Source organism: Hyperoodon ampullatus (assembly GCF_949752795.1).
Source record: "Hyperoodon ampullatus genome assembly, chromosome: 10".
Lineage (NCBI taxonomy): Eukaryota > Metazoa > Chordata > Mammalia > Artiodactyla > Ziphiidae > Hyperoodon > Hyperoodon ampullatus.
Window position 1 is genome coordinate 25142518 of NC_136923.1, and position 26568 is coordinate 25169085.

General features: G+C 38.7%; 1 protein-coding gene across 20 annotated transcripts in view; it reads left to right on the forward strand.

Annotated features, from left to right (window-relative positions):
• MAGI1 (membrane associated guanylate kinase, WW and PDZ domain containing 1) overlaps positions 1–26568 on the forward strand; it is a gene marked incomplete at both ends in the record, with an annotated part of 625004 nt that overhangs the window by 499223 nt on the left and 99213 nt on the right. For 8 of the 20 annotated variants that reach the window (XM_079712213.1, XM_079712215.1, XM_079712212.1 and 5 more), the window contains 4 exons: positions 3476–3682; positions 11206–11407; positions 19990–20072; positions 24219–24254. In XM_079712213.1, the coding sequence (XP_079568339.1) occupies positions 3476–3682; positions 11206–11407; positions 19990–20072; positions 24219–24254 (528 nt within the window). Of the gene's footprint in view, positions 1–3475; positions 3683–11205; positions 11408–19989; positions 20073–24215; positions 24255–26568 lie in introns of those variants that run through there. The other 12 variants (XM_079712200.1, XM_079712204.1, XM_079712201.1 and 9 more) reach the window with 4 other exon arrangements.

Sequence of the window (26568 nt, forward strand, 5' to 3'; positions counted from 1 at the left end):
AACCCAAATGAAATTGCTGATATTCAGCAGTTTGTCTTTTACAACAGCAATTATGTACGATTCAACCTAATAATATGTACTTTATCTGTCTCCAATTGATCTTAAAACTAATTTCCAGAAAGAGGAAACAATGATGAATAAGTGGGTTGTTTGGGGGAGTTTGTAATTGCATTGAGAAATCTGCTAATCATTTATTAACTTCAGAAAGACCCTGAACTTGACAACTGAGGAAAATCCACACATATTTGTCAAATTTAACTAGAACTTTTCTTTTTCAAACATTTATTTCTGTCCTAAACTGAGGATGCCTAAGTTTTAATTGATTTTTTTTTTTTTTTTTGTGGTACGGGGGCCTCTCACTGTTGTGGCCTCTCCCATTACGGAGCACAGGCTCCGGACGCGCAGGCTCAGCGGCCATGGCTCACGGGCCCAGCTGCTCCGCGGCATGTGGGATCTTCCCGGACCTGGGCATGAACCCATGTCCCCTGCATCGGCAGGCAGACTCTCAACCACTGCACCACCAGGGAAGCCCTTAATTGATTTTTAAATGACGGTAGTTTCATGAACATTGCCTTGGCTTAATGGCACTGAAAATGAGTGATAATGATTGCAAAATTATAATTATAAAATTATAATTATAAAATTATGAATAAAGGATCCTATCTTTTAGTCACATCTTTCAGTGTAAGATTCTTATTTGCAGACATTGGTCTTACTTTAACCTCTAACTCAAAAATGTACATGATGTTTTGGCATAATAGCGATCGTAAGGAATTAGAGTTAGATTCGTTAGAGGTTTGTCTCATCTTTTGTCCATGGTGAAGATTACTGTGTAAATAGTTACCTAAACCTCACTAACAGTCTTCAGTTCATGAAAATAGTCAACACTGCGGCTGTGTTCCAACTTCATCAAAGGCACGATTCATCCTTTGGTTGTAACCTCTTTAGAAATGCGGGTTGAGTCGGTTCATACATGTGTTCATTCTTCCCTGTGCTTGTGTTAGTCCCTAAAAACACACATGGATGCCTTTTCTTCAAGCTAGTTCTGTTCGATCCCTATACCTTTAAGTTGGAAACCTGAAAGAAGTTTTTTGAGGAGGTTGAAATATTACCTTCTGTGAAAGAACTGTAACGATTGAACTGAATACAGGCCACCAGAATGCACTTACCAGGTTTCTATTTGGTTTCCTTCAAATTCAAACATGGTGCCCAGTTGTCTACTGCTTTTTTTTTTTTTTTTTTGCGTTACGGGGGCCTCTCACTGTTGTGGCCTCTCCCATTGCGGGGCACAGGCTCCGGACGCGCAGGCTCAGCGGCCATGGCTCACGGGCCCAGCCGCTCCGCGGCATGTGGGATCTTCCCAGACCGGGGCACGAACCCGCGTCCCCTGCATCGGCAGGCGGACTCGCAACCACTGCGCCACCAGGGAAGCCCCTGTCTACTGCTTTTTAATATGCATTTTCAGGGTTCCCCTGCTGAAACATGCTGTTTACACCACTCTCAAAGAAAGTGGGTATATATACTCATAAATGTGATGATTCAAAAAATATTTCAGAGAAATAGTGTTAAGAAAGAAATTTTAAAGATAAATTTAATGGATATAAATTATTTATCACTTATGTGTCTCATGCTGAGCAGCATATTACTGTCTCCTTTTCTTTTTGTGCTTGTATAATAAAATGTGTATTTTACATAATTATGTGCTGAGGTTAGACAATGTAGTAAGATTCTTGGGAAGAAACTGTGTACAGGAGTTGTTATTATTTACAAATTATACCTTACTAAGCATAGAATTACAAACGTTACTCAGGCTTTTTTTTTTTTGGCTGTGCTGGGTCTTCGTTGCGGTGCGTGGGCTCTTCATCGGTGGTGCACGGGCTTCTCTCTAGTTGCGGCACGCAGGTTTAGTTGCCCCGAGTCATGTGGGATCTTAGTTCCCTGACCAGGGATAGAACCCACATTCCCTGCTTTGGAACGTGGATTCTTAACCACTGGACCACCAGGGAAGTCCCTACGTACAATTTTTTTTTTTTTTTTTTTTTTTTTTTTTTTTGTGGTACACGGGCCGCTCACCGCTGCAGCCTCTCCCTTTGCGGAGCACAGGCTCCGGACACGCAGGCTCAGCGGCCATGGCTCACGGGCCCAGCCGCTCCGTGGCACGTGGGATCTTCCCGGACCGGGGCACGAACCCGTGTCCCCTGCACCGGCAGGCGGACCCTCAACCACTGAGCCACCAGAGAAGCCCCCTACTTACGATTTTTTGAAGGGCTCAGTATGATCTATCTTCCTGGCCTTACTCCTTTGATGTGAGAGGGTGAATGGATCAATGGCTTTCTGATGTTGATTTTTTTTATCATGTAGTCACTGAATATTATTGATTATAAGCTGTATTTTTCAAACTTTGGCCATTCATGACTCACCTGCATGATTTTGTCTGTATCTTAACATAGTATCTTTTATTTACTTGAAGTTTTCTTTAAAAGAACTCAATTTTTACCTTAGGTGTTCAAAAGGAAACTCATCGTTACCATTGCTATTATTTACTCAATTAATTTCTTATTAAATATAGCTGCTTTTTTAAACTTCAGGTTTAACTGCAAGTTTAAAAAAGTCAATTTTATAAAGTATTGCTTTATCACTTAAGTTTTAGAAGTAAATGTTATATTTTACTACCATCGCTTACTAGTTAGATTTTTCTACTGCACATTAAAAATATACACATATTAAAATAAAAATTAAAATGTAAAAACCCATCCAGGCACCACTTAAGAGTCACTTAGCACACACGACAGTCAGACCTGAGGCAAACTCTGGGGGAAGTGGCTAAAAGTGAAAATGGGCACTAACTAAACGAGTGACCCATGAGGGGTGTCACTGTGCCACTGTCGACACAAGAGTTTCCTGTTAAAACTGGGTGAGGATTTGTTCCAACCACACATGACCTTGAGAGTCAGGCCTGCCATTCAGTTAAAGAGGCGCCACGTGGTGTTCACTTTCCTTTTTAAAAAAATATTGCCCTGGTTCCCTCATGAGGAGTCCCCTTATTAATGGAGGGTGACCTCAACTTTGTTGGCCTGTAAGGGTGCCGGCAGTAATGAATTTGTTATTTTGTGTGCCACTCTCTCTAAATTGGATTCTGCATTATGCTGGTGCATATATGTAAGAAGGTGACTGATTGAAATTCAAATGTAATGAGGATGAAGCTCTGCCATTCAGCGCAGACGCCTTTGTTTTTAGCCCTAGTAGGTTCTTTGCCCCATCACAATGCAGCTTTCCTCCTGGCTTCTGAAATCACCATGTCTAACTGGGTAGGACCGACGTGTTTTCTAACCCATTCCAGAAATGAAATACAGTTTGTTCTGGTTTTCTAGTTTAAAAGAATTTTTTTTAATGGGCTAAGAGATTTGGATTTGCAGTCTTGAGAAAAACAAAGTATTCTTTCTGAAACATGCAAATGTGTCTCTCCATCACCTAGGAAACTATTATGGGACACCCAAACCTCCTAGCCAGCCACTCAGTGGGAAAGTGATCACGACGGATGCCTTGCAAAGCCTTCATTCTGGCTCCAAGCAGTCAACCCCAAAGCGAACCAAGTCCTACAATGATATGCAAAATGCTGGCATAGTCCACGCGGAGAATGAGGAAGAGGATGATGTTCCTGAAATGAACAGTAGCTTTACAGGTAAAGACCAGATGATGTTCTCCTTAAATGGACTTAGGGAAGGAGGGCTGGGGGAGGCTTTTGTGAAGAGTTACAAGAAGGTTTCTATTCTCAGGAGGAATTTGGAAGGATCGCCAGAATTCAAACTCTGACCACATGGTGCTTGGGGAAGAGATGGTCTTTTCCCTGGTCTGTTTTTCATGCTTCTTGGCAAGAGTATTTTAACTTCACCCAGCTGTCTTAAAGGGGCAGGAGGGCAGTGTTTGTAGAAGGAAATCAAGAATAATCAGCATCCTTTCTTTCTGTTCAAAATGATATCCATAAGAATCTGTTTTCTTCATTCATTACTTAGTCTTGACACTGCTCCATAATTATGGCTGATTGCTTGTAAAGACAAATAGGAGAAGTTGTTTAATATCACTTGATGCTGTATGGAAGGCTAGCAGCATCCTTTTTTCTCGTACCTTTGCAAGTAGAGATACAGTGGAAATAAATCATGTGTTAACTTATGCAAATTGTACTATATTCCCTAAGAGGGAAAAGATGAAAAAGTAATAAATACTATAAGATTATATACTGCATATGTATTTTATATTATAGAGCATATATTACTCATTGCACTATATTTTTATATATACATTCAGGGCTATCTACGCCCAAGCTTAGGTAGGCTGTATATTATGAGTGGATCTTCAAGGACAAGTCCTCTGAATAAGGATGTACAGGTTATGAATTGCACGTTCCCTGGAGGCACCGTTCACAGAGGCTGTGATATATGTTCCTTGGGTTAGTACAGTAACCCAGAACTGTTCAGTAATATTTTTGACTCTTTGGGGGTTTGACCTTATATAATAACTCAAAATGTCGCAGCTGAATAAGACATGGGTTACTCCAGTCGATAATGTTGTGACTTTGAAGACCGCTTGTTTTTTCTGTTTTTCTGTTTTTCTCATACTTATTTTCTTTCGTATTTTCAAGTTACAGCTCTGTATTTTCCTCCTTGTGCTACCAAGTCTACTAGAATATTTAGAAAAAAGTTTGTGTTAATTGAATGCTTTCTCCTGCCTGTATGGGCCTTTCTGAAGCCTAAAATTTTTCAAGGTAACAATTGAAAAAAATTTTTGATGGCTTATCATTGTAACGGTAACCCAACCCTTCCATAAGAAGCACTAGGGAAAGGAGGAGTACTGGCTTGCTGTCCTAGCTTTGTTCATGGTAGTTGTCTTCTTATGAACATAGTCTCTAACTGCTCTCATCTGTAAAATGACTGGTTAGGATCAGATCACATCTAGGTTCCCCCTTCCAGCTCTAAGAATTCGAGTCCAGGAAAATTTCCATTTTCTCAGTTAGAATGGATTAGGCCAGTGGCTGACCTACAGTTTCAATATCTGGAATAAATTTACCCATTGCTACATATTTGTTTATTGAAATCAGTTAACTTCATCCACTTCAAAATATTTTATCCGTTTATAGTAGTCTTCACCAAAATGAAAGCAGATTATGAAAAAAAAAGTCAATACTTCCTTGAAAAAAAAATAGCCACTATTTTAATGTCTTGATCTTCCAACAAATAAGAATAACAAGTTATGATATAACCCAAAAATGTAGATGTGGTCACAGAAATAGAAAGACCTTGGGGGTAAAAAGCATCGAAACAGTTCTGCCAAGCTGACTGGATGGTCCCCAAGAAGCTTGGGTGCCTTTATTTGTCCTCCATTAACTAAGTAGATTTCTCGGTACAAAGCAAGAACAGAGTAGGGATAGTTGAGTGTAGGTCTTGATGCTTTTCCAATTTCTAACCACTGTAAATCTCTGTCTCTAGAAGCCAGGCCTCAGAAAATCTGACCTCATAACATCCCTACTTGAACTCCTGATGTCAGAAAAAAACAAACAAACACAAAACACCTGGGCCTGGGTCATCATTGCTAAAGGCAGTCTGATCATTAGTTTCTGCACAAAAAAAGAAAGCCAAGTGGCGCCTGATGGGATGCATGGAGAGAGATTTGATTCTGAGATATACAAGTGATGGGGCATCTTCAATACAGAAGGGATATTTTGAATAAATGCCTCCTCACTTACCAAACTACAAGTATGACAGCTGACAACATGTCATACCCTGACTCATATGAATTCTTTCAAATAATTGAGACTACCCAGTCTGTGATATGTGTATCAAACTAGCTGTGTCAAAGCATCTTGCGCTCCAAACCTCTTTAAGTAGCAATCCACCAGCTACTTCGAGCACAGAGTGGCAGTACCATAATGAAGTCTTGACTCCTGGTTGAGCCATTTGTGATAGTGGCATGAGTGTCAGATTCAAATGTACAAACACTATGGAGCTATTTTAAATGATATTTACCAGGATATTTTTAATAACAGGCTCTTGGTACAATCTCAGCTGACTTCTGCTTGGGTCTTTTGAAGGGGGCACAAAATGTCTAAGTAACATGCCTAAATAACATTAGCACTATCTGCTGGTAAAAGAGCAGGGAGTTTGAGGCCAGGAGCATCCTGGGGAGGTCGCTTCTTCCTTCCTTCCTTCCTGCAACCAAAGATGGAGGCAGGAGCTGAGTAATGAGCAGTCATCCCAGATTCTCACCATAGAACTTGACTGTAGGACAGTCTCCTACAAATTATGCCCAAATTACAGACCTAAAGGAGGCCCTGGAGAGAGAACACTGTTTATGTGGCTTCATGAAGATAGACTTATACTTTTGGGCAAAGCACACAGTTATTTATACAAATAAATTAAAACATTTGTGAAAGTATTTTGTTCATTATAGACAGCTTGAAAAATATATAACAAACCACCGCAACTAAAAAGTTGCTGATCCATCCATTAACCACCTCTAAGAGACGCCAAAAATGTTATTTCATTGTGTTCCTAAGCTTGTTTTCCCAACAGCCTCCCTATTGTTGAACATTAGACTGCTGATGCTTCTTTTTCATTAGCAGTTAATGGTAAAACATTGCTTTGGAATGTCAAGAGATAATGGTATTACCAAAAGAGCTAATGGTTCCCCAGTGCTCTGTGGCAGGCACTTTGCTAAGCTCTCATGCATATACTAGGGAGGTCTAATTGCTTGTCCAGTATCACAAAGCCAGTGAGGGTGAAAGCTGTCAAAAAGTCTGACTCCAGAATCTGCGTGGCTCATCCACTGTGTTATTTGTGTTTTAAGTCAAGTTTATTAGCCCTTTGTAGCCTCAAAAGTTTTGACTGGTTATGTACACAGTGAGGGAGGCACATAAATCTGAATGCATGTGTAATTTAAAATAAGCTCCGGAATGTATGTTTGACATGAGCTTATGTTGTCAAAGTCACCTTCAAATGCTCCCAAGTGTGTCTGTGTATGTAAATGCTGGGAAACTTCTGATTTACCATGAATGAAAATGTTTTACATGTTTATTTACGGTTATGAATCATTTTCACATGTATCCTATAAACCTCCTGGAAATTTTGATAGGCAGCCTAAGTATTATCTTCCCCATTTTGCAGATGAGAACACTGAGGAATAGTGTGTATTAATAAGCTCACTAGACAATGCAAGAATCCAGCCTCCTGTTTGCTTACCCAGTCTGTGTTCCAGTTATTCATTCTACCTGTCCTCTTTGGATGCATTGGCAATCTTTAGTAAGAGAGTGATAGCAGTGCTCTTAAATGTTTGGTAGATTAAATGAAAGAGTTTTTGAAGTCAGAGCATGTGTAAAGTGAAAGCCATGATTAGGACTGTGAAGTTTTGGAATCTGCCCTGTGTCTGCCCCAATCTCTCATTTTGGGACTCCTGATTTTCTTTCGGAGAATGAGATTGTTTTAAGGTTCTCCCGAACTAGAAGGAAGAAACAGAAAACCAAACATATCAAGTCGTATACATTAAATATCCATCACCTTTTTAAAAAAATTAACCAGATGGAAGGAATTCTTTGACAATGTACATGTGTATCAAATCATCACAATGTGAATTTTAAATATCTTACAGTTTTATTTGTCAATTATACCTCAGTAAAGCTGAAAAATTAATACCTATAGCTTTTTGTATGTCAATCATATGTAAATAAAGCTTTTTTTTTAAAGAAGACACTGAAAACATATAAAAAATATTTGGATAATTTAAAATAAGGTCTAGTTGCTGGAGGGATTTCTTATTTCTCTAGTAAATTAAAATTACATATATATTTTTTCAGTGAGCTAGTATTCCCTTCATGTAGTTGAGGTTTTGAAGTACTAGTAGGACTTTTTCCTCCCCTCTTCTTCCCCTCCCCTTTCCATGAATTGTGTACATTCAGTGTTAAACCAAGTTGTTTCTCTTTTCATATGTAGTGGCCCACCTGTGGCCACAACCCTTTTCCTGTTACATCCAGTTTCTATTAAAATAGGTTAATTCAAATGTTTCAGTAAAATTATTGGAATGTCTGCTATTGTCCCAGTATTTCTCTGACTCTTAAATATCATATTAATAGATGATCACTGACCTTGGCCCTTGATATTTCCAGTAGCAGATCCCAGTCCTGAGCTCTGTTGAGCACTCACTGAGCTCCAGGCACTTTTGCAGACGTTTTGCATGTAGTTCCATTTTTGTGGTCTGTGTGTTATGCCCATTTTACAGATGAGGAAACAAATGCTCAGAAAGGTAAAGTCTCTTCTAAAGTCACACAGTTAGAAATAGGCACACTATGATTTGTTCTGCGGTTTGCTGTCATATCCATCCTTTTTCTGCCTATTTGTAACGAATTGGCAGCCTGAGGGCCAGCTCTGACCTGTAAACAAAAATTAATAACAACTTTAATGAATAAGATGATGTTTACTGTACTGAGTGCTTTACATAATCTAATCCTCCCCACAACCTTATGAGGTAAGTACTGTTATCCCCACTTTACAGATAAGGAAACTAAGGCACATAGAGGTTGAGTGTGTTTCCCAAGTTAGTCAAGAGTAAAGCCAGGATTCAAACTCAAGCATTCTGTCTTCAGAGTCAGTGCTTATAATCACTACCTTTCATTTTCTTGCTTGTGCTACACCGCTTTATTTTTTAAAGGAATTAGCATTGGAAAATTAGAAGCTTTTGCATAAGAATATAGATTTCCACCTTCTCTTGAAAAAATCAGAAATCCGGAAACCCTGAGTACACTTTTCCCTAGGATGCTAATTGCCTGGCACTGAGTTCTGTGCTCCTTTCAGAAAGGATACACCCTCTCCAGTGTTCTAGACATACATCATTTGTGTCTCCGACCTGGCATCAGTGGTCATAGGAATTTGTACCCTGAGGCTGCATCGTACCCTGTCACATTGCCAGCTGAGCAAAACCCCTCCTAGAAGCTAAAGGTTCTAGTGATTTTTTGTTGTTGAGCACTTTTTGTATCTCTGTCTTCAAAGTGTAATGCTTGTACTTGAATCTCCATCACCTGGGTGCTCTCAAAATACACATTTTTGAACCTAATTCCAATTCTGTTGTCTGAAGTAGGGAGCCATGTCTGCATTTTAGCAACCTCTCCAGTGACTTCAGTGGTAGCACAGTGACTGACTCCACACTCCCAATGCAGGGGCCCTGGGTTCGTCCCTGGTCAGGGAATTAGATCCCACACGCATGCTGCAACTAGGAGTTCACATTTCACAACTAAGGAGCCCACGTGCTGCAGCTAAGGAGCCGGTGAGCCGCAACTAAGGAGCCCACATGCCACATCTAAGACCTGGTGCAACCAAATAAATAAGTAAATATTAAACAAAACAAAACAAACAAACAAAAATCTCTCTAGGTGATTCTTACATACACTTAAGCTTAAGAAGGATACCTTCCAATGATGTACCAGAAATGAATACATTTTGGCTCCTAGAGAATTAAGGGTGAATCTCTTAATTCTTGCCATGTTTTGAATTTTTGCTATTGATAAGTAATTTCAAAATTTTTCTTCCATAGTGGCCTAATTTCCTCTTTTTCCTTCAAACTTATAGTTGTTTTATTAACCTGCACTCATGGGTGCACATTGTAAAATCAACTCAAATCGGTTTCAGCAGGAAAGGGAATTTAGGAGATCAAGCAATTGAAGAGGCCAGGAGTACATGAAATCAGAGAGGCTTCATCTGGGGTATTAGGTGACTTTCTCTGTATTTCATCTCTGCTTTCCTCTACATGAGTTTAATTTTCAGACAAGTCTTGCCAAGCTTTACAACATGAGAATGTATCAGCTTAATAACTTCAGCATCAAGAGGCTACCTCTTGCTTGATAGTTCCCGCAAACACTTCCATGCCTACATTGGTTTGCCTTGGATCATGTGCTTGATCCAGTCATAAAGGCAAGAGTGATACGGGTGTGACTTGGGCCCACTGCATGAACTTGGAGTGGGTATAAGTCAGTCCCCACCTGGACCACATGGACCTTGAATGGAAGAGATGATTTCCAAATGGAGATCTGAGCGGTGGTATCAGAAGAGGAGAGGATAGATGCAAGGCAGGGAAAGGCCAGTCGGCCTCGTCAGCGGCGGTGGATTTTTGGTGGAGGTGGTTGTTTAATAGGCTTGACATGTCCTCCATCCAACTTTTAGATTACCTTTATTCTCATGTGTGTTGTTGGGAGCTATTGATCGGGGGAAGATTTGAAAACAGCCTTTTATTATTCCTCAGTCTGCTTTGAGTAAATCAGAAATGTCTGCAGGAGAATTACTGTGGGAGATAGAAAATGACTACATCCCCAGATTAATATGTTTTAAAGCCCCATGGAGATTGAGAATGTCAACAATGCCGTTTGTGGAGACTTCGATGACATCACCTCTTGATGTTTCTAGTTAATAAGAAGGCAAGGAGACTCAGGTCCTTAGAGCCTTCAGGACTCAAGTCAAAGCAGTCCACCAACACAATACTGTTCTGGAGGTAACTGTCTTGGATTTCACAGTAACATTCTCCTCACTTTTCCCAAGGAGGCTAGAATCTGACTCAGTGGTAGAGCTGTCTCTATATTCTAAACTTTTTGGAATTGATTTTTTTCTTGCCTCCAAAAGTCCTCTTCAGTCATGAAACCAAATGATACCTACGGGATGAGAGTGCAGCTCAGTCTGTGATCTGATGGCCTTCTTAGTTTAAGGAACTTGAGGGTTTGAGTCATGAATGGGTTTCTTCTTTAATATTTCCAAGATTGTGAGCAATTCATTATGTGAGTATGTTTTTCCCTTCTTTCTTTTTCAGTAAAATAAAGTTGATTCATCATTTTGATGTTTTCTATTAAAAGAACTTTCATCTAAATAAAACAGAGTATAGTCGATGTTCAGTAATTAGGAAAGGATGAAGGCTTTTAAGAATATAGATACCGGGCTTCCCTGGTGGCGCAGTGGTTGAGAGTCCGCCTGCCGATGCAGGGAACACGGGTTCGTGCCCCGGTCCGGGAAGATCCCACGTGCCGCGGAGCGGCTGGGCCCCTGAGCCATGGCCGCTGAGCCTGCGCGTCGCGTACCGCAAAAAAAAAAAAAAAAAAAGAATATAGATACCCACAGCAGTGAACACCTCAGTTTGGGGTATGATTGACCATGTGTTTTCTCTCTCCCCATGATTAAACAGCCGATTCTGGTGACCAAGAAGAGCACAGTCTTCAAGAAGCAACTCTCCCGCCTGTCAATAGTAGCATCATCGCCGCTCCCATCACGGACCCTTCTCAGAAGTTCCCTCAATACCTACCTCTTTCTGCAGAGGATAATTTAGGTCCTCTACCTGAAAACTGGGAGATGGCCTATACCGAAAACGGAGAAGTCTATTTTATAGAGTAAAGTACCATTATTTCTACCTGACTCTCTCTCTTTTTTTCCATTTCCCTTCTTTCTCTTTCTCTAGCAGCTACTGATGTAATTTTATTGTAAAAGGATTGATCATGTGCTGCTGGTCTTCTCTCATACAATTTAACAAGCCTTGTACAAAAAAGCAATTAGCATAACATCCTAATCATTGAAATTGAAGAGCTGGAGGAAGCATAAGATTAATAATTTCCCTAAAGAGTTAGACAACTAAACTATGGTGTATATATAAATTATGGTATTATATATGAAGAATATATCTAGCCTCTTAGAATATATAAATCCTTTGCTTATTTTTTCTTAATTGGGTTGTAGTTTCCTTTTTTTTTTGAGTTTTAAGAGTTCTTCATATATTCTGGATACAATTCCTTTATTATATTTGTGATTTGCAAACATTTTGTCCAAGTCTGGCTTTTCTTTTCATTGTCTTAACTGTGTCTTTTGAAGAGCCAGAGTTCTTAATTTTTATGAAGTCTAATTTATCACTTTTTTTTCCCCTTGTGGACTGTGTTTTTAGTGTAGAAGCTAAGAAATCTTTGCCTAACTCAAAGTCAAAATGCAGTCTTTTTCTGCTATATTTCTTTAGAAGTTGTATAGTTTATATTTAGGTCTATGATCCATTTTAAGTTAATTTTTTTACATGGTGCAAGGTATAAGGATTGAAGTTTGAGAATATAAAGATGTGAAAAGTCTTTCAAAATTAAAAACTTAATATTATGTAGTTAAATATTTAACAAATAACTGTACTGGAAAGGAAAAAATTACATAAAACTGAAACCATTCTAGAAAATCTAAGATAATATAATTTCTTAACCAATACTCAATTTTTTAAATGTTGTACTTTGGCTCTATTGTTGAGATTCCCTATTAAGATTCACCATAGTTTTATGTACCACTAAAAAAGAAAAACAAAATGATCAGTTAAACTATAAAATAATTAAAAACATAGGTAAGTCTGTTCTTCTCAAATACTGCGTGTTGGCCAAAAAGTTCATTTGGGTTTTTCCATAAGATGTTACAGAAAAACCGGAAAGAACTTTTTTGGCCAACCCAATAGATTAATGTTGAAGATCTGCTGTTCAGGGAACAATAACAAAGGACATTTTTGAACAACATATGAAGTATCGCACCTTTGTAAAATATATGGGTATATACACATATCTGCTGTGTTAATATATGTGTATATTTGTTTTCCATGAATATGTAGATATAGTTCTAGAAACTATAGAAAAATAGTGTAGTGTGTAGAAAAATTCTGGAAGTATCTATTAACACTTGAGTTTGAATTAAGTAAGGAATTTAAAGAATTTATTTTCTTAACTACATTATACATGTCTGTGGGGATTGAATATATATTTCCACTCAAATAATATTCTAGCATGTATTTTGTAATTAGAAAAATCAGCAAGGGTAAGAAAGTATAATTTTCCTAAGGACATGGGAGTGAGGGAAAAGGCTTGGGTCTCGTAACACCCTCTTTCAGAACTAACCTAGGAAATCGGAGATGAGTGAACTATACCTCCTGGGTTATTTTCCATCCAGAAGGAGGGGACAGTCCATATTTCTGTCTTCATGTTCATGACAAATGCTTATTGCAGACAGGGGTGGATGATGAAGTCTTTTCCTGGGAGTTAGGTAAATATAGTGGTTAAGAGCTCCCCTAAAAACTTATGTTGTTTCTACCCCTTACTATTTGTATGATCTTGGGAACTTGAGTTTGCCTCTCTGCATCTCAGTTTTCCCTGTGTGTAGAAGGACATGAATGTTGTGGATCCTGCCTACCCTGTCAGATTTTCGTGAGAGTTAGATGAGGTAATGGATGTAAAGCGTGGGCTAGTATTAATTACTGAACATTATTGTTACTGTTACCATTTTTATCATCATCATTTGGTTACCACAGAGGAGTTTAAATGTTATAAAAATGGATGTCACCTATAAGCTTAGAATTTTTTACTTAGCTCTTGCAATAAATTGCCTTTAAAGTTATGTCCATTAGTAAGGAAAAATTATGTTGAGCAAAGGAAAATATAACAGAGGAATTCCTAATACAGAGTGATATGTGAAACTCAAATATTTAGAAAAGAATGTATCGATAGGGGCTTCCCTGGTGGCCCAGTGGTTAAGAATCTGCCTACCAGTGCATTGGACACAGGTTCGGGCCCTGGTCTGGGAAGATCCCGCATGCCACGGAGCAACTAAGCCCGTGTGCCACAACTACTGAGCCTGCGCTCTAGAGCCTATGAGCCACAACTACCGAGCCCTCGTGCCACAACTACTGAAGCCTGCACACTGCAACTACTGAAGCCTGTGCACCTAGAGCCCATGCTCTGCAACAGGAGAAGCCACCGCAATGAGACACCCATGCACCGCACACTGCAACGAAGGGTAGCCCCTGCTCACCACAACTAGAGAAAACCTGCACGCAGCAGCGAAGACCCAACGCAGCCAAAAATTAAAAATAAATAAAATAAATTTATTAAAAAAAAAGAATGTATCAATAGTTTTGCTCAAGACTGACTTGATGAATTTGAAAAAAGAAAGTTGGTTATTTTGATGGTTAGTGAGGACTGTGCTTAGTAAAAATGGTTAGTAAAGACCCAAGACTGTGGCTGATTTATAGGAGAGTACAGTGATTTGCTTACTTTTCATAACCTAATTTAGCTTTTAACCAATGCCAGGCCAATCTTCATTGGCCTAATGTTTAATAGAAAATTTATGCAAAAGTATGGCTTATTATGACAACTCTGTGATTTGGTCTGCAGCTATCAAATTCTGTAGATATTAAATTATTAGATACACACCATTTTTATTTTAGCTTAAAATATATCCTGGTTAATGAGTTTTCGGGTGTCCTTCATTCTGAAGAACTTCATCTTAGAGTATCTTACAATGATTAGCAAGTTAAATTTCTATAGAATCAGATCTACCTTGTTTTACATATATGTGTCTATGTTAGCTTTACAGTTTATGGGAAATCTAAGAAATACCGGAATTTAAGAACATTAAAAAAGTAAGCATGGACTTACAAACTCTGGATATTATAAAGAAAACGGACATAAGAAGACTTCGAAAGGAGATAAAAATAAGGCAGACTGGCTGGGGAACTTGGGATCACAGAAATGACAGGTGGTGAGTTCCCTGAGTTTTCGTTTACCTCATATAACCCAGACTTGGAGCTGAAGAAGCCAGTAACTCAGAAACACCAACAAGTGGAGACCAAAAAACAAAGCCCTCATAAAAGCCTACTCTCTCTAGCCAGAGGACCAGGAAGGGGTGTCCTGCAAGGCAGGAAGCTTTTATTGAATAACTGCTGGGCTTCAGCCAACAAGACACAAAAGCCTGTGCTCCCACCTCTACCAGCAAAGATCAGTGAGAAGCCTAGTCCTCTACCCTTCACAGGATGTAACTAGGATCTCAAACCTCCCTGCAAGTGTGGTGTCCAAAAAGGCTCAGAAGATAACTGGGACTTTGTAGCCAGGCAGTAATGAGCAGTCCCCCTTTCTTCATCTAAGTTCAATGGAGACCATGTTGGGGGAGCCTGGATGCCCATCCTGACATGGCAGTAACAAGGCAGCCTCTCTCCCCACTGGGGTAGTGGCAGAGGAGGTTTGGTGAAGAGTCAGCATTTTTGCCGCCAGTGGTAAAGTAGCCCCCAGCCTCCTCAGAGAGTTAGTGGGAACAGTAATAAGGCACTCCTACCCCTCCCAGCCAAGCTGGTGTCAGAAGAGGCCTAGTGTGGAGCTGGAACTCCCATCTCTACCCAGTAGTAACAAGGAACTCCTCACCCTCTTGGGTGGGGTACAGCCAAAGCAGTGATGAGAGGTAAATTTATAGCACTACACATATATATTAGAAAAGAGGAAAAGTCTCTAATCAACAATCTGAGCCCCCAATTTAAGAGCTTAGAAAAGAAAAGCAAATTAAATGTGAAATAAGTGGAAGGAAATAATAAAGGGCAGAAATTAATGAAATCAAAAGCGAAAACAGCAGAGATAATCAATGAAACAACCAGCTGATTCTTCAAAAAGATTAATAAAATTGAAGAACCTCTAGCAAGATTGACAAAGAAAAAAATTAGAGAAGGTGTGAATTACCAATATTAAAATTTAAACAAAGAATCACTGCAGACCCTGTAGACATCAGAAAGATGCGAAAATGCTGTCAGAAAGTGTGGACATATAAATTTGACAACTTAGATGAAATAGACCAAATTCTTTGAGAAGCACGATCTACCACAACTCATCCAATATGGAATAGGTACTTTAAATAGCCCTAATGAATTTATAATTTAAAAACTCTTGAAAAAGAAAATTCTAGAAACCAGATGGTTTCACTGGAGAACCGTTCAAAGAAGAATTAAATTTCTACACAATTTCTTCCTGAAAATAGAAGAGGAGGAACACTTCCCAATTATGTTTAAGAAGCTAGTATTACGTTGTTACCAAAATCAAACAAGGATAGTCCACGAAAAAAAACAAAAAGACAACTGCAGAGCAATATCCTCTTGAATATAGATGCAAAAACGTATAACAAAATATTAGCAAATAGTAATCAATAATACAGAAAAAGAATTATACACCATGCCCAAGTGGGAATTATTCCAGGGATACAAGACTGGTTCAGTATTTGAAAAATTAATCAATGTAATCCACCATATTAAGACCCCAGTAAAGAAAAAAAAAAATCACATGATCTTTTTCATTGACACAAAGTATTTGACAGAATTCACTCATTCATGATAAAAATTTCTCAGGAAAATAAGAACATAGGGGAATTTCTTGACTTCGTAAAGAACATCTATAAAAAACCTACAGCTAACATTATACTTAATGGTGAAAGACAAAAAACTTGCCCTGCAAGATGGGGATAAGCCAAGGATATTATCTCTTATCACTCTAATTCAACATTTTACTGTAATTCTAGCCCTAAATAAAAGGAAAGAAAAGACACACAGATTGATTATCTATCTAGAAAATCACCAGAAATGTGCAAGACAGTTCTAGAATAAATGAGTTCAGCAAGATAAAAGATAAGCATACAAACATCAGTTGTATATCTATATACTAACAATGAACAAGCAGACAACAAAATTCAAAAGAAAATATAATTCACATTTACTTAAAAAAAAACGCCACTTAGGTATAAATCTAATGAAACATGTATAGGATTTTGTATGCTGTAAACTACAAAATACTGATGAAAGAAATCAAAGAAAGTCTAAATAAATGGAGAGACCTCCTCTATTCATGGATTGAAAGACTCAGAATTGGTATATAAAGATGTCAGTTCTCCCCAAATATGTGTACAGGTTTAATATAAATCCTGTGGAAATCTCAGTGAGGCTTTTTGTTAGTATAGACAAGTTTATTCTAAAATTTATATAGAAAGGCAAAGGAACTAGAATAGGTAAAACAGTTTTGGAAAAGAAGAATGAAGTCACAGTAATCAGTCTGCCCTATATCAAGGCTTATTATATAGCCACAGTAATAAAAGCTGTGTGGTATTGATGAAGAAATAGACACATAGATCAGTGGAACCCAGAAACAGACCCACAAATGTGTCCAACCGATTTTCAACAAAGAATGCAAAAGCAATTCAATGTAAGGAAGATAGCCTTTTCAGTAAAATGGTGCTGGAGCAAGTGTATAGCCAGAAGCAAATAAATTAACCTCAACCTAAACCTCATGCCTTAGAAAAAAAAAATAATAATAACTCAGAATAGATCATCATAAAGTGCAAAATGTAAAGTAATAGAACTTTTAGGGGGAAAAAAACATAGAAAATCTTTGAGACCTAGTAATAGGCAAGGGGTTCTTTGACTTGACATCAAAAACATGATCCTAAAAGGAATAATTGATCAATTCAGCTTCATCAAAATGAAAACTTTTGCTTTGCAGAAGACTGTTAAGAAAACGAAAAGACAAACTACAGACAGGGAGAAAATATTTATAAACCCCACATCTCATAATGGACTGGTATCTAGAATATATAAAGAACTCTCAAAACTCAACAGTTAAAAAAAAAATCCAGTTAGAAAATGAACTAAAGACATGAACAGACATTTTACTGAAGAAGATATATGGGTGGCAAATAAGTACATGAAAAGATGTTCAACATCATTAGCCATTAGAGAAATGCAAATTAAAACCACAAAGATAGGGCTTCCCTGGTGGCGCAGTGATTGAGAGTCCGCCTGCCGATGCAGGGGGCGCGGGTTCGTGCCCCGGTCCGGGAAGATCCCACATGCCGCGGAGCAGCTGGGCCTGTGAGCCATGGCCGCTGAGCCCGTGCGACCAGAGCCTGTGCTCCGCAACAGGAGAGGCCACGGTGTTGGTAGGTCCGCGTACCGCAAAAAAACAAACAAACAAAAAAACCCCACAAAGATATCATAGGTATATATATAGCTATTAGGATGGCTAAAATAAAAAATAGTAACAACACTAAATGATGGTGAAGATGCAGAGAAACTATATCAGTCACACATTGCTTGTGGGTATGTAAAATAGTGTAGTATTCCAGAAAACAGTTTGGCAGTTTCTTAAACTAAACATTGCAATTACCATACGACCCAGCCATTGCACATTTGTTCAGAAGAGTGAACACTTATATTCACACAGAAGCTTGTGCATAAATGTTTATAGTAGATTTATTCCAAATAGCCAAAAACTGGAAGCCACCCAGATGTCCTTCAGTGGTTAAAGTGCAGTACATTCATGCCATGGAATACTACTCAGCAGTAAAAAGAATTAATTATTGATGTATGCAACAATCTCGAGGAGAATTATGCTGAATGAAAAATGCAAATCCCAAAAGCTTACACACTGTATGATTTCATTTATATAACATTTTTGATATGTCAGAGGTATGGACATGGAGAACAGGTTAGTGGTTGCCAGGGATTAAAAATGGGTTTCGAAGGAAGGGATTGTAAGGCAACCGGGTGTGGCTATCAAAGGGCAACATGAGAGGTCCTGTGATGATGGAAATGTTCCATATATTGACTGGCTGTCAGTATCCTGGTTGTGACTTTGTACTATAGTTTTGCAAGATGTTACCCTTGGTGGCATCTGGGTAAGGGGGGGTGTGGAATCTCTCTTTGTTTGTTCTTATAACTGCATGTGAATCTACAATTATCTTGAGATAAAAAAGTGTTTTTTAAAATATCACACATAATCTTCCCTCCCATCAGTGACCATTTTTGCACTCCTACTATGTAGGAATAGTGCAGACCATGGGTTCTAATGCGGGACTCCCTGGGTTTGATTTCATGCATCAATAGGGTGTCCTTGGGCAGGTTTCTTCACGTCTTTGTCCTCAGTTTTCCCATGTGGAGAATGGGGAGTAATCACTTTAATACTAAGAATGCTCCTCTCATAGAGTTCTTGTAAGGATTAAGTAAATTGTAATTTATATGTAAATGACATAACAGATTATGATAGTTCTAAGAGGACAGATAAGTGCTGTTGGTGATCCTAGTTGTAACTGTATTAACTTTCATTTGTTTTTTCTTCTAACACAGTTGAGATAATGTCTGTAGACATTTGCACATTGTTTTTCACTTAAGCCTCAGTTTTTCCCCAACAATTAATAAGATTTGAATCTAAAATTAAAAACTGTGATCATTTTTTCAATGTATTTACAACCAAAACTTCAGACTTTAGATTACTACCTAAAAAAAATTTTTTTTTTTTTTAAATTTTCTATGTTTCGTTTCTGGTTTGCAGCTTGAACTACTGGACTTGTAGTTCTTTGCTCCTCTTATTTAGTTTGCATAGAGTGGACTGGTTGCTCAAGCAGAATTTTGTCCCAGATATGCTTCTGGTCAATCCTCCCAGTCATTCTCCTGGCATTTCTCACATGACTGAAGGGCAACAGTGTCTATTGAAACACTTCCTCTCTGGTTGGGCTAGACCCTCCAGAAGGAAGTGGGGTGACATGTGCAGCTTTTCCAAGCTTCTCCTTGGTCTCAGTTCGATTTGTGATAGGTAATTCGGGGTTGCCTTCACTATGTCTGAAGCATAATTTAGGATACTGTGATGAATGATATGTCTTAGCAGCTTCAAGCCACTTGCATGAATTGAGGTAGTTTCACACAGTCATGGGGATTCTTACATAATATAACGAGTGAAATAGCAGCCTTCTTTGTGAATTCCAGCATCCAACGTTTAAGTCATAGACAAATTGAAAATAAATTGGAATGCGCTGTTTGACAAATGTGAAGACTAAAATAAGCCCAGACAAGAGTAGGCCGTATAGACAAGGGGTATGATTTGGAGCTCAGTTTTCAAAAATAAAGCTGGTATTACATTTTAAGCTTTCCATGATGGAATGGTGATGTCTTAGGGTAAGGAAGCAGCCTCCCTAAGACCCTCTTCAAACCATTTCATAATTCCAAACCGGGGCTCTCTTCTGGCTTCGGTTTGCTGTTAGACAGTATCTTTTCTTTGGTAGAAGAGAGTAAATGTTCAAGACTGTTTAAATCTTCTGTCATTGAGCTTTTTCCTTTTTTTTTTTCTTTTCAAACATATTTCTTGTTTTTGTTTCTGGATTTCAGCCATAACACAAAAACAACATCTTGGTTAGACCCTCGGTGCCTGAACAAGCAGCAGAAGCCTCTGGAAGAGTGCGAAGATGATGGTAAGGAGCTAGGAAGGTCTGGGTTTAAGGGACTTGTTCACACATGCAAATTTTAAAGCGTTGTCTCAAGGTCAACCGGGTTTCTAACAATGGGTTTTTGAAAGGTAATCCAGTTTCTAGTAAGTGCACTATGGTTTCCCAAAGCAGGAGAGAAATCAGCAAAATTGCTTTCAAAGAACGATTTGTTTAAACATAAAGGCATCCTCAGTTCTCTGTTAGAAACAGAACTTCAGCACAGTCACAAACTATTCAAATGTAGATGCAACCTGTGCCTTCAGGAACTTGGAGAAAATTCTAGAAAGTCTCTAGGAATTTAGAAACCAAAGATGCTCTGATCACTTAACTTATTGGACGCTAATCATATATTGTGACAGTCTTAGAGAAAAAAAAAAGCAGGACCTTTTCTTGAACTCTTCATACTTCATGATTTGATTATTTCTCCAGGTTCAGCATAAAGAAAGCAGATTTTGTTGTGATTGGGAATCTGTGTGTGACTTAGAGTATATCCTAAATATAAGAAAGTCTATTCTTCCACAAAAGAGACTGAGCCCCACTCTCCCTGTTAATTAAAAGAAAAAAGAATCAATTGTCTATAAGAGTTACTACCATGAAAAAGAAAAGTTCATTTCAAGGCTTTGGAATTTCTGATTATTTTTGCAAAAGGAAAAAAAATTAAGATGGAACAAATGTGTTCCCTTTCAGTCTATCCTAAGTTCTACCAAAATTGCTTTTTGACATGGACAAATTAAAAAGGAAATGGCTTGCTTTGCTACTCATTATTGATTTCTGGCATTTGAATTAGTAGTATAATTTTGAATACACATTTTACTTAAGAGAGTGAAACTTTATTAATTTATCCTATGGGGCAGAATTGTTGTCCGTATAAATTTGAGGTTTGTTTGAAAATGTAAGCCCGTAAAATATGATCCTGTCAAAACCTTACACTCCAGAATATATGTGGATTGCAGTTTACATGAAATGAACATAGAATTGCATATTCATGTTTAGCTGGGTGACTTCAACTGGAAATACAAATCCTTCTGACTGAGGAGGCATAGCTGAGAGGCTCATTTTATTTTGGTTGCTGAGTCCTGAAGAAGAAACGGAACAGGCGTGGGAGCTGCATTATTTTGCATGCTTAAGGATAATGGACTGTCCTGATTATTCACATATTCTATTTAATATATAATACAGAGGTGACGTTTTCAAAGTTCAGAACATAAAATACATCCAACCATAAAACTTCTCAGAACAAAATTTAATCTTTATTTGATGCCTGATGATTTTGAAGCCATTTTTAGGCCCTCTTATTACCATCAGATCTTCAATGTCAGTATCCATTATAATTATACTGGGAATGTATGAAAATGCCTGTTAATATAATTTTATAGATAACAGAAGGCTCCAGTAGCTTTTACTGAGAAAAATGGAGTAAAAGTATTGCGTAGAATTACTGAGTGTTTTTATTAACAATGCTGGTCATTTTTAGTTCTTAGAATTCATTGTCATTGGTGTTAATGTTATTCCCTTTGGAACAAGTATGTATTCATACCAAATGCTTAGTAATTGTCCATTCACCATTAGAATTCATAGATTCTTTTTCTGCTAGAAACTATATGTATGTCTGTGTGCCTTTATACACAAATGTTATAAGTATATAACCAGATTATACCACAGTGGCAAGTATCAGTTCCCATATTTGCCTTTTCTCTTGCCAGTTACCACAAAGCTGCCTTGTATTGTTTTTTATATCATGACACAAAGAAGAATCACATTGTTGGTCACCATATTGTTCCTGTGTTTCTTTCTATTCTCTGTAGGTCACATGCATATCAAATGTAACAGTATGGCATCATACTTATTGTAAAAATGTTCTATTTTCTGTTTCCTATCTCGAAAAAGTCAGAAACTAGTTTGGAGTTTGATCTTCAATGTATAACTCCTGTTGTTATTTCTGTGTTTTAGTAGTTCACTTAGAGGCCTTCTGCCTTGCCTTTGAGCTCCAGGCCAGTATTTTAATCTTTAACAACACTGTTTGTCTCAAAGAGACTTAAAACTCATTCTGATTAAAACCCAGCTAATGATTCCACCTCCACCCCAAATCTGGTCTTCTGTAAGTATTCCCTATCTTAGTGGAGGGTAAATTCATACATACTTAAGAGCCCCTCATGACGTTTTAGTTTTCTTAACACCCACTTCTAACCCATGTACTACCAGTTGAGTTCACCTTGGCTCCCAAATGTCTCTGGAATCCATTCTCCATTTTCTTCACTATCTCTGCCATGCTGGTAAAGGTCATGCTCATCTTCCACCCAGACTCTTGCCCACTCTCCTTCTTGCACCGTACTCAGAGCAGTTTTTTAAAATGTCTTTGTGTTATCACCACTGCCTCAAGCCCTGTTTAATGGCTCTGGTCTGTTCAGTAAATGCCAAGTCCATAGCTTGTGTCCCAAAGCTCTCTGTGGTTCAGTCTCTAAGCTTGTCTGACTCTCATTCCAACCCGTTCTCTGTCCTTCATCCCCACAAGTCCTCATCGAGCTGCTGCTCCGTGATCGTTAGATGTGCAGTTCTCCCTTCTCAGAATACTCTTACATCCCACAAATAATTATTGAATGCCTTCTCTATGTCCAGTGCATTCTGGGAATTTCAGATGTATCACTGAACACAATAAACAAGAAGCCCTGCTCTTGCAGAGCTTAAATTCTAGTCATTTTTCACTCTAAGTCTTTTCATTAAATTTTGCATAACCTTCACATTACAGCTCAGGGACTCTGCCCCTGACTTTGCCCCCAGATATGATTAGGTCAGTCTATTATGTATCTTAACTTCAGAGAACTTATCACAGTTTTAATTTAATTTTTATCTATGTGAGCTTTGGCCATGTTTCCTTTCCCAGAAGGATAGAGATGTGCCTGATTGTGCTCATTTCGATGTTGCTGTCACCTGGCATAGTGACTGGCACATAGTAGTTCTCATTAAAGATTTTTTTAGGAAATGAATGAGTGCCCCCAAAGATATTTTAAATAATATCCAAAAGGCCATTTTCATGAACGATTATATGTAAATAAGATTCCCTTCTTAGGAAACAATACCAGTGTCAACCTTATTGTTGGCAGTTGGAGAGTTTTTAAATCAAGAGTTTACAAGGTGTGTAGGGCCGCGTTGGTGACTCAAGTCAATAATCGATTCATTTGTTCATACATTCATTGATCCATTTGAGAAATATTTGGTACCTATTATGTATCAAAAACTTCAGTGGGCACTGAACATATTGCAGTAGTGAAAACAGGCTTGATCCCTGTGTTTGTGGAGCTTAGAGTGGAGGGGATAGCTACCCGCTGTGTAGCTGGAGTGACTGTCTATGACATGAGGTGTTGTGTGCTGTCCTGTGTTCTCTTCGCAGTCAAAATAAAATGCTTTACTGACAGCCAGAGACGGTCAAGAATGGAGAGGATCTTGACTTGTTTTGCTCACTGACATTACAGAGAACATTTTCATTCTATTATTTCTGAGCTGTTTGACTTAGAAATCTTATACAAAGTAAGCTCCGTCTCCCACTGCTCCTTTTGGGGCAGCCTTCAAGCCTCACTTCCCCCATGTATATCATCCTGACATAGTTCATTTTTCTAACTCCTTTTGAAAGACGATGAAGTGTAGCTCACCTTAGAACCTATATTCTCAATTTGACCTCGCCTTCCGTTTTTCAGGCAGTGGTATTACTTATACGTTAAGTAATTTTGCCTCGCTGATTAGAAGATTATTGAAGGATTAAAAGGACTAATATTGAAAGGTCTAACAGCTTTGTTTGCTTGAAATAAGACCTGTAATAAGTGACTTCCCATGTAAGAACGTTGAAACCGCAAAGGTGTTTGTCATCTTTTACAACCAATCAAACCCTATTTTGCCATGCAAGGAAATGAGGCCTATAATTATGTTGCCAATATCAGCTCCTCCCATTTTGTGATTTACACTGAGGTCTGGAGTTGAGTAGTCAAGCCAATGAAATAAGCCACAATGCAGGTAAGGACAAAACAAAGTGATGTGTTTGCTGCTGTTTTTCTTGAGGGGAGTTTCTTTTCTTGGTGCTGGTGTCTGAATTTTTCTTTCTCTCTTTTCTGTCTCATTCCTGCTATTCCTTTGGAGAAGAAGGGATCCATACGGAGGAGCTGGACAGTGAACTAGGTAAACCCTCCCAGCCTGCATGACTTGCCCTGGATGCTTTGGTCCCCAGTGACTTGCTTAATCCCTCTGTTTCTTTAGTTTGCACTTCTCCAATTATGATTTTCATTCCGACTTAGCCACGAAAGGTCAATCGTATACAACCCATGTGTCTGACTGCAGACATCACACAGAGTTGTAATAAATTGTGTCTACAAAGAAGTCTGAGGGAATTGGGACTAGAATGAGAGTTAGCAGATCAGTGCCAGATACTCTCGTAAATTGAGGAGTAAGAAAAAACAGGGATAGATGCCTGCCATGTCCCTTGAACTCTCCTGTAATCTATCTCGGGCTCATTTCTTTATTTATTTGGTGTGGGTAGCTTTCTCCATGGGGAATACAGAAAAGCAAAACAAAAATCTTCCAGACTAGCTGAAAGATCTTAGTGGGAGTAACAGCAGTACAACAATTCCACTGATTAACTGAATGGGTACTAAGTCCTAGTATTATATTGTTATTCAGTCACAGGCTACATGTTGACTTTGTAACCATAGTGAATGGCTTGAAAACCGGATGCTGGGCTTATGTGTGTCATTTTTCTCAGAGTGTGTATGTCAATGGAAATCAAGTCTTGATTAGTCCAAGCTCTTGCAGTTCAGAAATAATTTACATTAGCAGATAATGCCAAACTCTTTTATCTTTGCTCTTGGAATATATTGAATTATATTCCCTGCTAAGTTAAATGTTTTATGTTCAGCTTTTTTTAAAAAAAATAAATTTAATTATTTATTTATTTATATTTTTGTCTGTGTTGGGTCTTTGTTGCTGTGCACGGGCTTTCTCTAGTTGCGGCAAGCGGGGGTTACCCTTCGTTGCGGTGCATGGGCTTCTCATTGCAGTGGCTTCTCTTCTTGCAGAGCGCAGGGTCTAGGCAAGCGGGCTTCAGTAGTTGTGGCACGTGGGTCAGTAGCTGTGGTTTGCGGGCTCTAGAGCGCAGGCTCAGTAGTTGTGGTGCACGGACTTAGTTGCTCCACGGCGTGTGGGATCTTCCCAGGCCAGGGCTCGAACCCGTGTCCCCTGCATTGGCAGGCGGATGCTCAACCACTGTGCCACCAAGGAAGTCCCAAAAGATCTATTTTTAAAAACGTATAATAAATTGTCCTTGTGGTCATTGTGGTAGGAATGACTTGAGATTCAACCTGTGTAACAGAACAAGTTGAAACTCATTTTATAAATTTAAAAAAAAAGTATCAATCCAGTGATATTAGATAAAATCATTGAAAAAGACAGAACTAGCTTTTGCAGATGAAAAATGAGTGCCTCGATCCTTTGTGGAACCAATTTAAACTATTCTGGCCACCTGACTAATGTGTGTGAGTGCCCACCACTGTGTGTGGGCAGTTGGTGAGATAATTCCACTGTGCATAGGGGCACAGCCTTATTTGTATCTGTGGAAGCTTGAATGTTGAAGTTTTCAGTAAAGAATCAACTGTCTTCTTTTCTCATGTATCTGTAACATTGTGGAAACTTTCCTGTGCTGTTAAAGACTCTACAAAGTAAGTTTTACTGGCTTACTTACCTTCTTACCTTCTCATGGTCAGAGCCACAGTTCTGGGAGATGGTTTGGTGAAGTGGGAGCTGTCTCTGGGTTCAGGGCAGGTTGCCTAGGCTCATATCTGGGTTCCGCCACTTACTGGCTCTGTGACCTTGGGCAAGTCATTCACCTTCCCTTAGCTTCCTGTTCCTTACCTGTAAAGAGGGGCTGAAAGAGGAGCTCTCACTGGGCTTAAGAGGAGACTTAATAATAATGTGTCTTAATATTTGTCCCTGTGATCAGCACATGTTGTTTTTGCCAGTTTTCTGATTTAGTAACTAATTCTTTCTTGTTGGACTTTTCAGTGTTTCCTTATGATCCTTTTTGTGTTTAATATGGGGCATGAGAGCAACATGTATACAATAGAAATGGCCCAAATGTGTCCTTGTTCACAGACACACACACACACACACACACACACACACACACACAGTTTTTCCTTGCATTCACTTCAGATTCCTTTGACAAGCTCACTGCCCATTTTCTTAATAAGAGGATCCTAATTGCAAACAATAGCAACTGTCAGGTTTTCAATGAACAGTACGATTCCAGATGTGACAAGGAAACCCTCTCTATAATCTGCCTCTGAGAGGCAGGGGCGGTGGACTTGGGTGTTGAACACAGATCATTTGATTGCAGAATTGTCATTTCTGAACTCTGTTGTCTGGGCTGGGTCACTAGCTCCATTACGCACTTTGGTTTTGCAGAATTTACCACATCTTCTGCAGTAATCTCCCCAGAATG